Here is a 15816-nt window from a genome sequence, read left to right as displayed (position 1 = left end):
TAGCCCCAGCTGTGTGCTGAATGGCACTCCAGGTGCCTGGGGACGCCCCTGGGCTCCTGACACTGTCCCCCATCCCCATGAGATACCAGAAGCATAACTTTCCCTCCAAGAATTGGGACACGCGCCCCAGCAAGCACAGCCACCATCTCTCTCCCCGTTGTTTTAGTGCCACGGGGAGTCAAAACGGCCAGGATCCCAGCTTCTATGAACCGGACCAAGATGGTGGGTTCTGCCCAGTGGCAACAGGGTCTCCAAATTCACCAAGCCTGGGGTTGTAGGGATGAGGGTTATTGGGTATGATAATGAGAGGGGCCGCTCGCACCTCCGCTTTTTGGGGACTGGAGTCAAGCACCGTGATTCCAGGGAGACAGCTGGTTTGAGGCCAACAGGTGACACCCCCACAGGACACCACCCAATGTCACAGGGCCTGGTCCCGCAGGTGCCGCATGCCTTCGACAGGCTGTTCTAGTGCTTTACCAGCCAGCTGCTTCCGGGCAATTGCGTTCATGCGAGTGCCAGTAAGTTTGGAGGGCATGAGCCCATTGTGGCAACGACTAACCCTTAAAATGAAGGTCTTGGTCGAGAAGACACTGTGGGAAGTGTGTGGTACATCAGCATTCTGTGAGAGCATGGACTGTGATGATGGGAAGGGAAGGAGAATCTGCCTCTGGGAGACTCATTTTTATGAGGATGAATTGCTCCCCGTTGACAATGAGAGGATTTCATAGGATCGACCCAGAAAGGGGGTCTGTGTAGGACACCGAGCAAGAACCAGGTGGTGAGGGAGACGCCGGCTGACATACCCAGGACTGCTCATCTGGTGACCTGGTTATCAGAGCTTCATAGGAAGTGCATGGGGCATGGGGCTCCCAGCTCTGGGCCCACCCATGCTCCCCTAACCTCTTCATCGCCCTTTTCTGTCTTGTGCCTTCCAAACCCCCGACCAGTGGGCCACCCCAGCCCAGCCCACAAATCAATGTAGGTCCGTACCCCAGGCCCTCCTTTCTCTCCCAGGAAAGTTTACAGAACCGTCATTCAGGTTAGACCCCGCTTCCCTAGAGACACCTGCTCTCACCCAGGGCCACCCCTGACTCGGGGAGGGGTGGGCTGAAGCCAGCACACCCGGACCTGCGACCCCTCCTCCAGGCCTGCGGCTTTCCCCCCAGCTGATGGGTGACCAGGAGCTCGGCGGGCAGCAGGGAGAGGCATCAACCAGGGAGGCAGGTGCCGAGGGAGCACGGGTCCATGAGCAGTTCAAGAACTGCTCGGGCCCAGTCTTGCCTGCATCGTTCCCATCTTCAGCTAAATGCTGCCGTGTGTGGGTCCAGCAACAGCTCAGGGCTAGCAGGGCAGATGCAATCATTCTGTATTCGTGGCCAGGCAGCAGCCTCCACCAGGGCAAGAGGAGAGTCAACTGCTTCTAGAGTGGACAGTCCAGATGGGCGGAGGGGCATTGACTTTGTGCGAAACCTCCCAGTCGCCAGAAGCCCCTACTCCATCTCTTTCCCGGCTTCCCATGCTGAGGTCTGGGCAGCCAGCAGCCTCCCCCGGACTGACGTCTCTTGGGGTGCTGCTGGGCAGCGTGCCTCCAGTGCGACACCGCCACACGAGGGGCTTCCCCAGCACACTGGGGGCGGGGTCCCAGCTTTCCTGGAGCCATGGCCACACCTTCTCCAGCGAGCTCCCCATCTCTGCACGGGTGGGTGGGGGCTCGTCCGTAGGTGCCTCTCTGAGCCCAGGGGTAATGGCCGTTACTCAGGTTCTCCGGACTACTATACTCACTAGCCTCATTGCTCCAATGCCCCATTGTATCTAGTAATCCTTTCCATTTAATTTCTCTGTTCTGGGAAACTCTCTCCGCTCCCCTCCCTCTTTGGGAGCTTTGTACTATCACTCGATAAACTTTGCTTCACTGTCACTCAATAAACCTTGCTTTGCTGCCCACCAAAAAAAAAAAAAAAAAATCTCTATTCAATTTACAAGGCGTCTCTGCCTCCAGATTGGACTCTCATGGAGGGTCTGGCTCCTGGCGTCGGCCTCCTGCTCACGCCCTGGATGCCCAACCCCACGGGGTCCCAGCTGGCCCGGAGTGACGGCCCAGCCCCCAGAACCAGCACAGAAGCTAAGCTAACAACACTGTGCCAAGACCAGGGCGCACGCCAAAGAAGAGAGAACCCCGCTTGCCCAATTACATCCTCATACGTGGGGTGGAACTGACCAAGGACCGGGCGCGTGAAGACTGGTGTCACCGTGCATGGGGCCACCTGCAGTCCTTCTGAAGAGAAGCTTCATAAACCACACAGTGAACACTCAACAATTTAGAGAATACGACAAATTAGCTGGGGTATTAGCAACGCAGCTCCACCCAGACCTGGCAGGTTGAAAAGCAAGAATTTTGTTTGTACTTATGCAGCCTTTGTGTGTATTCACAAACATCCTTATGAATCTTTCAAAACAGAGTGGCTAAGCTGAAACACATTTTTGCTGCCGAAGATTGTGTCAAAAGTCTTACCACAAAACCACACTGGTTTAAAATATTTATTAATTAAAAAAAATTTAAAATTCTTTTTATACAAAGATGATGAGAAAAATCTCATGCAAACTCTGGGCATACAATAAAAATAACTCAAATATTAATATGATGATTTTGTACAAAATAATTCCATTTTAAGTAGGACTTCCGACAGTGCAGCCGCCCTCTCCGGGCCCGGCGCCCCTCGGGGACGAGACGACACCCCTCAGGCTCCTGCAGGGGGTCCAGGGCCCACGCACGGAGATGCTCATGGTCGTCACTATGACTGATAATGAATATCCTATTGCTACTACTCAGAACACGGGACCGAGACCTAGCACACTCGCGAAAGGAGCTCAGAACCGAAGGGACGCACAAAGGTTTCCAGAAAAGTTTCAGATAATCGGCTCAACTCATGAAAACGCCTGGAGATGGTTATAGATGTTTCTGCTTCGTTACAAACCTGCAGTGGATTGATAATTTGTATATATTACAAGTAATTTGCATAATTAAAACAATTAAGGGAGCGACCTACCATGGCAATTAGAAATGCATCAAACTCGGAACGTCGTACAAAAGAGAGCTTCAATATGAAACAGTAATCCTCTGAGAAGTGCGCGCAGCCCCCTCCCGGTGGCCACGCGGACGCCCGCGCCCCCTCGCCGGGCCTCCTCTGCTCTGCACCTGTCTTATTGCACTCCTTACACACTCATCTCATTTTCCGTAGCCTGAGTCTGTTTTCCTTGTCCCGTTTCTTAAGAATAAGGATGAACTGGTTGAAAAAATGCTCCTGGTCCTTCTTTTTTTGAACAAGTCGAAACCTCTGATCCCGGCCGTACTTCTCCGCAAACTCCTTAAATGTGGTCCTGAAAAACAAGAGCTTTTCTGAGACCCAGCCCCCGCCCCCGCCCCCGTCCCAGGAGCGGGTTTGACGATTCCTGAACACCGCAGGCTGTCATCAGGCTGGCATCACCTGAGGGGCGGACAGCCCCTTCCACCAGACCTGGCTGTCGTCTGGACATGGGGCAGGTCGTGGGACAGGTGCGGGACACGAGGCAGGTTGGGAAACAGGGGAGGGACATGGGGCAGGTCGGGGGATGGGACAAGATGTGAGGCAGGTCAGGGGACGGGGCGGGACGTGGGGCAGGTCGGGGACAGTAGGACATGGGGCAGGTAATGGACTGAAGGCTGTAGCCGTGGGCCTCTCACACCTGTCCCACCTGCTCCTGTGCTGGACGTCACTCCCCAGGCGGCCTGGCGGGGGCCTGATCCCACCGCTTATGGCGCCATTTCACCAGCCTCTGGAAGTGAGCCGACTCTCCTGCCTCTTCGTCCTCCATCACTCCCAGCTGGCCACCACCCACCTGCGCCCACCACTGCTTTGGCCACGCAGGTCCCCTCCTGTCCCCACCTCTCACGATCTCCTGGTCGCCATGGGCTGCTCATGCCGCCCCTTGGCCCAGTACGCCCTCCCTTGCTTCTGCACTCACGCCACTGGAGGTTGGCATGTCTTGTTTGGGGAAACTTGCCCTACGGACAGGGTCGTTCACAGCCCTTGTCACGGTCACCACCGCAGTAAGCCCTAAGTATGCCATTTAGCCACCCCACCCCTATTCCACTGGCAGCATTGTTACCCGCTTTCTTTCCCACTGAGGGTCCCGATCGTCTGGCCCAGTGGCCAGCGTGGAGACGTCCCCAAATATCAACCGAACAGATCCAGGGCTGCGGGGCCAGGGAGTCCGACACAGGGGCTGGGGCAGCTCACAGGGCAAACAGGGGACGTCCCTTGCAGGGACAGAGGGCACCTTGGTGAGCACCGGGTCCCCACCGCTCTCCCCCCTCCCAGGCCTGAGCTCACAGCAGGAACAGGCCGCGGAGGGCTGAGCGGCAGGGAGGTAACCAGGGACACTCTGATTCCCCCATTACTCCTGGCAGAGAGCTTTATGTCCCATTGTGGACATTAAATTGTATTAAATGATTATAATGTAACAGCTTTTTTATACACAAACAGCAAGGTTGCTCTGACAGGGCTGTTAGGACCTGGACTCCTCCCCTATGGTCGCCAGCCTCCCTCTTCCTCCTCAAGTGCTGCTGTGTCCATGGTCACGCGCTGGGGTCCTGCCTCTCATGGGCTCCTCAGAAAGAGGTCACTTCTCTCTGGTGTTCTCCTCCCTTCTTCTCTCTTTCCTCCTTGCTATGGACGGAAGGTGTGTGCCTCCCAGAACCGTATGTTGACCTCTCCTAACTGCCAGGTGCTGGTATCAGGAAGTGGGGCCTTTGGGATGAGGGTGGAGCCCCCATGATGGTCTGACTGTCCTCGTAAAAGGGACCCCAGATCGCTCCCTCCTCCTTCCCCATGTGGGGACACAGAGGGAAGACGGACGTCTAGTAGCCAGGACGGGCCTCACCAGACCCCGCACCACTGGAGCCCAGATCTTGGATGCCCAGCCTCCAGAACTATGAGAAAGAATTATTGTGGCTTAAGGCCCCGGGTTTGTGGTAATTTGTTAAGCACTCCACATGAATTAATAAGACCCTTTTCTTTTCTTCCTTCCAAGATGAGAATCACAGGGGCTTGTTACTTTCCTCATTTGTGTGGATAGCAGCCTAAGCATTTTCCAGTTAGGAGCTGGGCAGAGATCCTGTCTACAAGGTCCTACTCTGGGCACTTCCGAAAAGAGGCGTCCCTGGAAAGAAAGGGAGAGTTACAAATCTGTGGCCTCACGGCCATGCCTGAGGGGACAGCCTGGTTTCTGCTGGCCCTGGTGAACTGTCCAGTGGGCCTGGGGAGCCCTCTGAGTCATGGGCACAGCATTCCCATTTCCCTCCCGCAGCTGGGGCACAGTCCACCTATCCGTGAGAGAGGGGGCCACCAGGGCCTTCAAGAAGGAGCAGAGTGCAGATCCCGTAGCCTGGCTGGTAGCCCAAGTAGAGGTCTCCTGCGGCTCCTGGCCCCATCCCAAGACCCCGAGAGCTGGACAGGGCTGGGGGCTGGCTCTGGCTGCCCCTGGGACCGTGGTGACAGGGTCCGAGCTGTCGAGCACTGAGAGGCTGCCTCGAGGGACGCTCAGAGGGCCTGTGTTTAGCTCACCCAGCCATCCAGCGAGCAGTGATGTGAACTGCACGTATTCTACTAGGGCACCTAGGGAACTGTAGGGAGGAAGGGTCAAGAAGTCTGGAACCGTCTTGAGAATGTTGCAGAATCAGCTATTTTGACATAAAAACAGTTCAATAATCATAAAAGAACATATGCACTGTAGTCACTCATTTTCCCTGAGTGCATGTGTCAGTGTGTATGTGTGTGTGTGTATGTGTGACCTTTCTCCTAATTGCTCAATGCATTCTGAATCTTTCCTCCATTGTCTTCATAATGAGGGGGGGAATGTGTTGGCTTATTTACATTCACCAAAGGACAGACCAAGAATATTACCTAAACGTTGATGATGATGTTGGTGATGATGGTGGTGGTAATGATGGTGATGACGGTGATGATGGTAATGGTGGTGATGGTGGTGGTGGTGGTGGTGATAATGGTGATGGTGATGGTGATGGTGATGGTGGTGATGGTGGTGGTGGTGGTGGTGATAATGGTGTTGGTGATGGTGATGATTGTGATGGTGATGATGGTGATGGTGGTGATGGTGATAGTGGTGTTGGTGATGATGGTGATTGTGATGGTGGTGATGATGGTGGTGGTCGTGATGGTAATGATGGTGATGATGGTAATGGTGGTGATGGTGGTGGTGATGATGATGGTCGTGATGGTGGTGGTGATAATGGTGTTGGTGATGGTGATGGTGGTGATGGTGATAGTGGTGTTGGTGATGATGGTGATTGTGATGGTGGTGATTGTGATGGTGGTGATGGTGATAGTGATGATGGTGGTGGTGATGATGGTGATGGTGACGGTGGTGATGGTGGTGGTGATGATGGTGGTGGTGGTGATGGTGGTGGTGGTGATGGTGGTAATGATGGTGATGGTGATAGTGGTGTTGGTGATGGTGATGAAGGTAATGATGGTGGTGATGGTGGTGATGGTGATGGTGATGGGCATCCCCTTCACAAGCTCCTTCCAGCTACCAGATGCTAGGTTTGCTTCCCTGCCTGCACCCCCCCAAAGAGCCTGCTGTAGCTGTGCTGCCTGAAGATGAGGCCAGAAGCTCAGAAAGGTGTAACGCCTCACCCTACTACAGGGCTGAGGAGGGGCTGAGCAGGCTATGCCCTGAGCAGGGGCTCCAGACCAACTCCGCTCTCCTGGGGTCACCATGTGGGAGACACAGAAAAGCCACTGTTCTTATCTCTAACAGTAGAAAATCACAATTTACAAATGTTTAGATGCACATTTGCTTTTCTAGATTAGCATTTTGTGATGGGGCCGATTCATGCTACATTTTCTCCCATTCAGAAAATATCTGCCCTTTAAATATTTGCAGTTTTATAAGGACCATGTACCCAACATCCAATTACTGACCAGGAACACTGAACAATTATCAATCAAAATACGGGAGCCTAGGTCTTCATAGAAAGCAACATCAGTTAACATCTATTTAAAAAACAATGCTGTGTTAATACATTATTATTAAAATACTAACAATAAATGTCCATTTAGACATAATATCCCAACCCCACATAAAAATAAACCAAAATCATTTCTGCATATAGAAGCCATAGTTCTGTAATTCTAAAAGTAGTCACGTTCATTACTTCTTAAATATCAGTCAGTGAAAGCTAATTTGGAAGAACAGTTAAGTCCATGTATTTTTCTACTTTCTGACGTCTAGTTTCCTGTCGGTTTATTGCGTGGGAATAATGCCGGGTTACTTTAAGTGAGTTTTGGCCGCAAGGTCACTTGGCCCATTTGCCCCAGTGTGTGTACCTTCTCTCTATCCCCCGGCCGACCAGGAAGGCGTCTCGAACCAGCGGGGATGGTGGGGTTCATGTTACTGCTGTCGTTTCTGTTCTGTATGTTTAGTCTCTGACCCCTAGATCTGAAATTAGACCTCCTGAGTGCTGACCTACCCATTAGTTATTTAGACTGTGGAGTCGGGGCTGCCAGGCTGGAAAACCAGGTGGCAGGACAGCAGAACAGAGGGACCGCAGTGCAGGTGGGGGCATGGGGCGCCACAGCGGTGGCAGGCAGGGCTGGAGGTCACTCACCCCAACACGGGAGGAGGCGGGCTTCCCTCCCCAGCGGGTCTTCGCTATTACACTTGTGGTGTCTAGGGCATGTTAGGGCACGTGGTTTAACGGAAACACGCTGTAAACGCCCTCTTACAAACGCGGGCAAATTTCCAGCCCTGGAGATTGCCTGGTGTTGGTTTCTGTCTCTGTACCTGGGTGACACTTTAGATTCCTCCAGAAGTTTTCTGAATTCTTCTTTGGCTAGCAGCAGTTTGCTTTTCTTTTCCTTGTATTCTTCTTTTATCCTTGTCTTGACAAACTGTTCAAATATCTTAAAACACACACACAAGAAGCGTATTACAAGGTTGCATATCAGAAATGAAATCTTGGGTCTCAAACACAACACAAAAGAACAGCGAGAGACTCTGGTTAAGCCCTTCTCTTCCGTCGTGGCTGGGGCTGAAGCCACAGCCTTTCAGCAGAGGCACTCTCAACAGCATGAGACAAGTGTCTACATAATTAGTCAGCCCTGCGCGGGGAGGCGCGGGGCGGGCGCACAGTCCTCCCCGGAGGCTGCGGGAGCCGCTGATGGTCTAGGCGCCTGGCTCCGCTGCCCCACAGTTCTGGTTTGAGAAACCACAGTCACACATTGTCTGGCTGACCGTCACATCGCCACTGGCTGACCCAGTAACACGTGAGATGGTCTCATCTGTTCCAGTCCATTCCTGTCGTGACATAATTGGCATTTGGGTCTCCAAATGTGATTTTACCTTGTGAAAAGAAACTCGACCTGGCATCTCTGGTTCCCCACCCTCTAGTCCCCAAGGAGACCACCTGTGAGTGTGGGGGTCTGCTCATCGGGGGCTCGTGCGGGGCAGGCCTCTCCTGGGCGTGTCCAGGCGCCTCCAGGTGAACACACCCAAGGCAAGGCCCGTCACTGCACTAACCAAGTCTGACCAGAAGTGGGTTTTGAAAGCTAACCCCATGGGAAAACCCCATGCCCTAGCCTAAAGGGTGTGGGTGCTGCCTGGCAGGCAGGTGTGTCCGTGACTCCGAGATGGCATTCCTTGCAAACTGGCAGCAGACACGAGCACATGACACCGTGCAGCCGTCTGCACCGTCCCTGGAAGTATCCTCCCTCACCGGGACGGAGGCGGCTCATTGCTCTAATATCAGAAGGTTGTCATTTATAAACCAGAGCCTAAAGGAGGTGGAGACAGCTGTTTCATTCCTAATGCCATCGGAGCCTCAAGAGCATTAAAAAGAAAATACTGGAGATGGTATAAATGTGTGCGCAAACATAAATAAAAAGATGAATAAAAACTGCACATGTGAACCTGGAAGGCCAGTAAACAGCACCAGCCGGGTCAGTGGCCATGGCAGGCATGAGAGCCTGACCCGAGGGCTCCGGAGGTCTCCCGCACGCCTGCCCTGGGGCGGGAGGTGGGACGTGCCCCCAGGGCCACTGCAGGAGGCTGCTCTCTGGCTTGGCATAACCACTAGCTTCTAGGGTTGTAAATACCAAATGCCACTCTCCTCGGGACGACTCAGCATCGACATGAAGCACCGGGAACAGGACTTAAGCGGAAAGGGCGTGCACATACATTAAAGTAAGAATAGGGTCTGCTTCTCACCTCCACTGCACGTGGTGTGCCAACTCTCCAGTCGTCTTATAATTCAGACTCATAAAAGAGGTGAAGGAAGGGTCATTATCCAAATAAAAGCATGTGGCTCCATCATTAGTCAGAGTTTCGCTCTATTAATTTTAAATCTGGACAGAAGCAGCCCTGCCTGGCTGAGGGGTCGGAGGCTGCGGGGGGACCCGCTCCTCTGATGCCTGAACCTCTCGCCCATCGAACCCGTTCTCTCCTCTCCTCTGCTGCTCTATTTTTTACGCTGCTATAATTTAATGTAGCAGGGTTTCCTTACCTCTTTGACAAACTGCACTACTTTCATTCAAAGTGGGGCATGACTTTTTAAAAGAGATACCATTCACCATTACCTCCTTATGGCGTGATCTACAGTAAGAAAAAGGAAACACTATCTGTTACCATGGAAATGGGCATCATGAGCGCTGCCCGCTCTCTACTCCGCTGGGGCTCGCTCACTCCTCCTTTGCAGCCCCTGGTGGTGGTATGGTGGCGACTAGCTCACCAGGAGCTTTAGCTCCCCCATGAAAACACCACCAATGCCTTTGTAAGTGGGACTGGGTGTTCGGATGGCCCAAACATTGCTTCCTTCGCCAGCACAGATCCAGCACCAGTGTTCACAAGAACCGCAACGTTGGCCCCGATCTTACAGACACAGGCATTTCATCGGAGGGCTCTCTGGTGCTGCGTGTCTGTGCTCCCAGCGAGGCCACTTCCCACTCTCCCTCCTCGGGCCTCTGGGGCCAAGCTGCAGGTGGGCGACACAGGCCTGCAGTGTCCTCTGGGTGGCTTCCCAGGGGTGTCCCAGGGAGTTCCGGGTGGGAGCTGATGTTCCAGGCTGACCTGTCTGCAGAGTGCGCGTCCAGGTGTGGGCGCGAGGTCCCAGACCAGACAGGCTCAGCCCCGCCCGCTCGGCACCTGCTGTTCCTACCAAGGCTGGAAGTAGGGCTCTGCAGCGCCCCCTTCAGGAGCAACCTAAGCCCGTGTATTCCACTCACGCAGAGATGGAACGTAAGCGAAAGATCATACACGGGCTGCTTCCTTGGGGGGGAGCCTTACTTCCTCAGCTTCCTTCAAAGGGGCTAATGGCCTCTAAAAACACCCGTGCACTGGCGAGGACAGTGCTGACCGCGACAGTCGGCAAAGCAGTCCACAGACGTGCTGCCGTCAGCAGGTGGTAGTCAGCACGCGCATTCACCACGGAAACAAGCGAGCTTCTCACGTGCTTCCGTAGTCGAGCAGTCGGACGTTTTGGTCGTTCATATTGCAACAAAAGGGTGAAATATGACTGATGATTAACGTCTGCAGTTTTCTTTGGATTCTACGTGTATGATCTATTCTGCTCTGACTCTGTTGTAACTTTTTTTTTTTTTTTGAGCCACTGCTAGCACATTTCGCACATTTTCAAATACTTCTTTCTAAAAATGCAGCTGAGCCGGAATGCAACAAAAGGATCGTTAATTCTAAGTTCTTGAAAAATCCAAGCTCTGTATTCTAATGTGGCCAATCTAGGACCATCCTGACCACGGGCCTGTGCTGGGGGAGGGGCTCTGCCATTGTAGGGATCGTCAGGGTCCGCAGGCCTGAGGCTCTGACCGGTTGGCGCTTCCCTGATCGCCCGGCGAGGGCTTGAGGGAACTTCTCGCCAGGACAGAATGGGAAATAACAGCCCTTTCTGTCCTCCTGGCCCCAGGCCTTCCCAGACTCTGTGGTCCGACCCCATGCAGGCCATGGGGAACGAGCCCACCGCTCGTTCTTCCCTGCTTTCAGTGGCTGTTCTTGATGACCCACTTTCCATGTGCATCGTTTCTCACTCAAAGGGCAGAGGGAGGGACAGACAGGACTGGCACAGGGACCAGAGACACGGAAATCCGGATCTTCCGGAACTGATGTCAGGGCCCCTCTGGCCAGGCTCCAGGGACCACCCAGATCCCGGCGGGGCTGTGCAAGCTTGCACATCACGGCTTCAGCTCCTCCCCTGGCAGTCAGTACGGCCTGTCCCTCTGTCTGTCTACCTCATCGGGGAAGCAGTATTAGCTCCATGACCTGCTCTGTCAACAAGCCAGGGCAGATCCGTCAGGTGACGCTGTCCTCTGACCCACCCCTGCCCTTTCTGGGACCTGCTTTCTAGAACCTGCAACCCTTACATGTGCTCCTACTGTTCCCCGGGCCCTCTTCTCATTCACGGTGATCATGTAAGGCCTTACGTCTTCTGAACACACCCATCTGGGGTGTGGTCAGTGTTCCCAGCACGAGCACTCGCATCTTGGAATGGAGCATCTGTCCTGCAGGGTCACCACCAGATGGTTTGCTACAAGCAGGTAGGGGATAAGCTTCCTCCGCCCTGGTCACCACCCCCGGGCGCTAGCTGACGCGATTGCGTGCTCCGGCGGCAGCCTTCCCCTGCGCATCAGCACCCATCTCCGGCGGCGTCATCCTGGCACTGTGCGTGCAGAGCCTGCCGCCACGCCTCCCACTGCGTTACCTGTTTCCGCTCCTCGGAGTTTAGCAGGAGGTAGCGTGGGTCAAACACGATTTTATGTAATTCTTTCTCCCAGGTAGAAAACGCTGACACCTGAAGAAAGATATTCAATAGAGTTGCTTTTAGCATCTAAGGCTGAGCCTGAAATCATGCTGAAATGATCAATGGTGGAAAACAGCATTAAGGTACCATGGACTCCACGATGTGGCTTGTACGGAAGCCTCACGCACGTCAAACTCTCTAGGAAATCGATACTTAGAGCATTAGAAAATTTAATTTCTACACTCATGACACTGTTTCTTCCTTGGATTTCTTCCAGGGCCACATGCCTCTGATCTGAAGCCCTGGTTATATTCGTGGAGCTGGGGCATTCTGGAATGTCACATCTCGAAGGAAGAAATATCTGTAAGACTTTTCAGAGCACCATGGGCCGTGACAGGGGGCAACCTCTTGCAAACAGTCTGAGTTTAGCATAATTTTAGTTGATTTCTTAATCAATATTTAAACCTTTTAGGTATGACCTTTTTTTTTGAACGAACTAATTTACTTTACAATAGTTTTAGATTTACAGAAAAGTTACAAGAATATTACAAGGTGACCCCATGTCCTACCCAGTTTCCCTACTGTTAACACCTTAACTGGTATGGACGCTAGATTCGTCTACACTCGGTAACCAAGGTTGACGCTTCAGACTTCTTTTGTTTTCACCGATGTTTTTCTCCCTAGGGTCCCACCGAGGACACCACATGACAGGTAGGGTGGCCCCTCTGGGCTGTGACCACTCCCCAGACTTGCCCTGCTGTTATGACCTGGACGGTTTTGAGGAGTGCTGGTCAGGTAGGTTGTAAGACGCCGCTCTACTGGACTGATCTCAGCTTTGCTCACGATTAGTGGCGGTTCTGGGCGAGGAGCCCAGAGCCAGGGGCCACGGTCGCCACATCCCCTCAAGGTGCTTACTGTCACCGCGACTGCCAGCAGGTCAGTGTTTGCTCCGACCACCTGGCTGAGCTTGCATTCTCCGGACTTGTCCTCCACAAATTCATTCTCTGCCCCCTTTCCGTGCTGCGCTCCTGGGGGGAGTCACGTTGTGCAGCCCACCCTCAGGGCTACGCTGCACCTCTTGGGGGGCATACACAAATACAGGTTGTTTGGAATTCTGAATGGGTGCTCACCCATTCTCCCACATTCACTTCCTTATTCCATCGCTTATATGTATCACTACAGACTCGTGACTATTTATTTCATAACCTGGGTGATAACCCAATACGACTTTATGCTTTTGCTCCAGTGGGTCCAGCTTTGGCCACGGGAGCTTTGCTGGCCGACTCCAGTGTGCCTTTGGCTACCCCATCATGTTGGGGGTGGGGCACTTCCTTATTTCCTGGAACTTCAAGGTGTTCCAGCCTCGTCTGGTGCCGCTCTTGCCTCAGCCCTAGAATCAGACGGTTCTCCAGGAATCCTGGTTGCTCCTGTTGCAGAAGGAACCAGACACGTGATCTGGTGCTGAGTGTGCCCGAGGCTGTGGGATACGCAGCTCCTAGCTTCTCCCCGCTGACAGAGCAAGGAAATGTGTAAGTCATTGACAGAATAATGCATTCGCTTAAAAACATTGACTAAATATTGACTCTGCCTTAGGCCCCGCGCTGCGTGCTGAGGACTCAGAGGAAGTCGAGGTCCCTGACACCAGAAGGCCCACGGTCTGGGCTCAGGCACATAAGTAAGCTCACGGTCTCCTGGGAGGCATTTGTGTCATAGCGGAGACGCGCCCAGGGGCCCTTCCACCAGCCCAGAGATGAGTTTCCAGAGCACGGACTATTCTGGAACATGGACACTCACCAAGCTCCTGAAGGGATGGGAGCATGTCTGGGAGGGGCTGTCCGGGGTGCAAAAGCCACGGTCGTGAGCTGGGGGAACGTGGGAGCTGCAAGGTGGGGGAGCACAGTCAGGGGGGAGGGAGCCCAACAGGAGCTGGGAAGAGGTGGGAGAGTCCCAGGCAGACTGAGGAAGCACATCTTATCTCGAGAGCCACAGTCACACGTCACGTGCATGTTAGGAAGGGCTACTCGGGGGCCTGGGTGGGGAATGAGTTCCTGGCACAGAGGAGAGGGGACCCGAACAGGCAGCTTACAGCAGTCACCCTCTTACTTTCGAACACATTAAAGTACTCCCGGTAGAGATACTATTTTAATGTGCTTTACCTGGTACAGCATAACGCATGGGTTTTTTTTAAATTGACGCTTTCTATCTTTCCTAATAAAAATAAAACTCCTTTTTAATATTCAGGATCTTCATTCCTGGGCAGGATGACCCAGGTTCCACGCAGAGACTTTCTTTCAAGGACTGAGAAGATGATAAAATGTGGACAAGCCACAGGGCCTGGGTGCGCGGGTTCCCTGGGGAAGCACCGGGCAGACTGACCCCGTGGCTCTCTGGCTCCTGACACAGCAGTGTGCAGACAGTCATGGAGAGACATTGTGGGCAACCTCAACTCAGCCCACACAAACCAGCTCCGGTCCAGATGGTCAGGACTGCAGTTGACACCCCAGTCTCAGCTCGCTAGGGAAGGCAGAGCACGGTTTAGAATCGGTTTTGAGGGTTTGAGCTCTAGAGATATAATGCAATCATTCTTTAAAAATTAATAAGATCTGGTTGCCTCCAAAGGAACTTCCAATCTGTGTGTGAGGCATGAGACGCGTCTCTACAATGACTGTAACTTACAATGACAGAACAGGCATCGTCGTGTCACCTAAGAGCCATGCCAACAGCTGTGGCTCAAGCTCAGAGAACGGGGGCCGTGGGGGACAGAGGCGCAGCCAGCTGTGGGATCCGGGGCTGGGGGTCAGAGCAGAAGGGGAGGATGGACAGCTGTGCATGGAACAGCTTCACTGCCTGCAGGGGCACAGCCTTGTCTGGGAGACCCAGCTCTTCCCAGAGGACTCCCGACAACTGCAGTGAGGACCATGAGAATCGCTTCTGATAGAAGGCTGACCTCGCTGGGCCTGGGCCTCCCATGTCCCCAAGGTCATGGCTTGGTTGGGAAGCTCGCTGGGAGCAGGGATGGAGGCCTCCCCTCTCTTGCTGGGAGCTGGCAGGAGCCCTTCTCAGCCCCAAGGCCACCAGTGTTCCCTGCCACGGCCCCTCCACGCCCGCGTGGCCTGCTTCTCCACAGCTCGCAGGAGAGTCTGCCTGTGAGACTTTTAATGCCCTGTGATGTCCTCATGGAGGGACCACCATCCTATTCTCTGGCCTGCCCATCCTCGAGGGAGGGGATTATTCCAGGGTGCACCCTGGGGGTGGGGAGCTTGGGGCTGCCTTTGGATCCCGCCCGCTCACCAGGTCCAGGCTGGCAGCACGCAGCTATTCTCTCAGTGTAGCCTGCACTTCCCAGACTCTGCTGTCCCCATGTCATCGGGTCCTTGTGCAGTGGAATCCCCCAGCAATTTTAGATCCTTTCCTGCAGAGCACAGGGGTTCCTCTGTAGCCTGGGTGGGAACTGTGCCCGTTCTGACTCCCCTCCAGGGCCAGCTCTGTGATCCCGGACTCGTCTGAGCATCTCGGGGAGCTGGCCACCAGGACACTCAGAGCCACTGGGAGAGCCGGAGCTCTGCTGCCCAGGAGCGCTCCCTGAGGCGCTGTCCTAGGCCTACACCGCCTACCTCTCCTCGCACTCGTGCACATTCTTTCCTTCATCCCCAAGGTGTCCGCGCCCCGCCCGGGCAGCATCGCGGGCACAGACTCGACGGGTTACCGCGCGCTGCACCACGGCCCTGCCTTCCTGCCCCTGCAGCCTCCTGCACCTCGCGTTCCTCTGGCACACGTGCTCCCCTCGTCGTCTCTAGGGCCTGAGTTGCTATCTGTTTCCTGCCGTCCACACAGCAGAGGACTTGAGGCCGGTGGTTTAAGACACACGCACAGAGAGGGCCCTGGCTGCAGGTCCCAAACTCTGGCAGACGCTGCCACCGTAACCTGTAACTGTCAGCTGGCATCGATCTCTGGGCAGGGGACAGAGGCGCCACGTGGCTGATGGCTTGGGGGTGTCCCCGTGTGCACGT

At 54.1% G+C, this 15816-nt stretch overlaps 1 protein-coding gene across 1 annotated transcript in view; it reads right to left on the bottom strand.

Moving 5' to 3' along the window:
* Nucleotides 1–3221: 3221 nt before the first annotated feature.
* Nucleotides 3222–15816, bottom strand: part of TCERG1L (transcription elongation regulator 1 like) — a 182832-nt gene continuing 170237 nt past the window's right edge. The window contains exons 10-12 of the mRNA XM_040624770.1: nucleotides 11768–11857; nucleotides 7846–7964; nucleotides 3222–3378 (exon numbers count right to left, since the gene is read on the bottom strand). Of these exons, the coding sequence (XP_040480704.1) occupies nucleotides 3222–3378; nucleotides 7846–7964; nucleotides 11768–11857 (366 nt within the window). The remainder of the gene's footprint in view (nucleotides 3379–7845; nucleotides 7965–11767; nucleotides 11858–15816) is intronic.

Source organism: Ursus maritimus, unplaced genomic scaffold (genome assembly GCF_017311325.1).
Source record: "Ursus maritimus isolate PB19 unplaced genomic scaffold, ASM1731132v1 scaffold_7, whole genome shotgun sequence".
Taxonomy (NCBI): Eukaryota; Metazoa; Chordata; class Mammalia; order Carnivora; family Ursidae; genus Ursus; species Ursus maritimus.
Note: the sequence above shows the minus strand (reverse complement) of the source record. Positions and strands in the feature narration are given on the sequence as shown.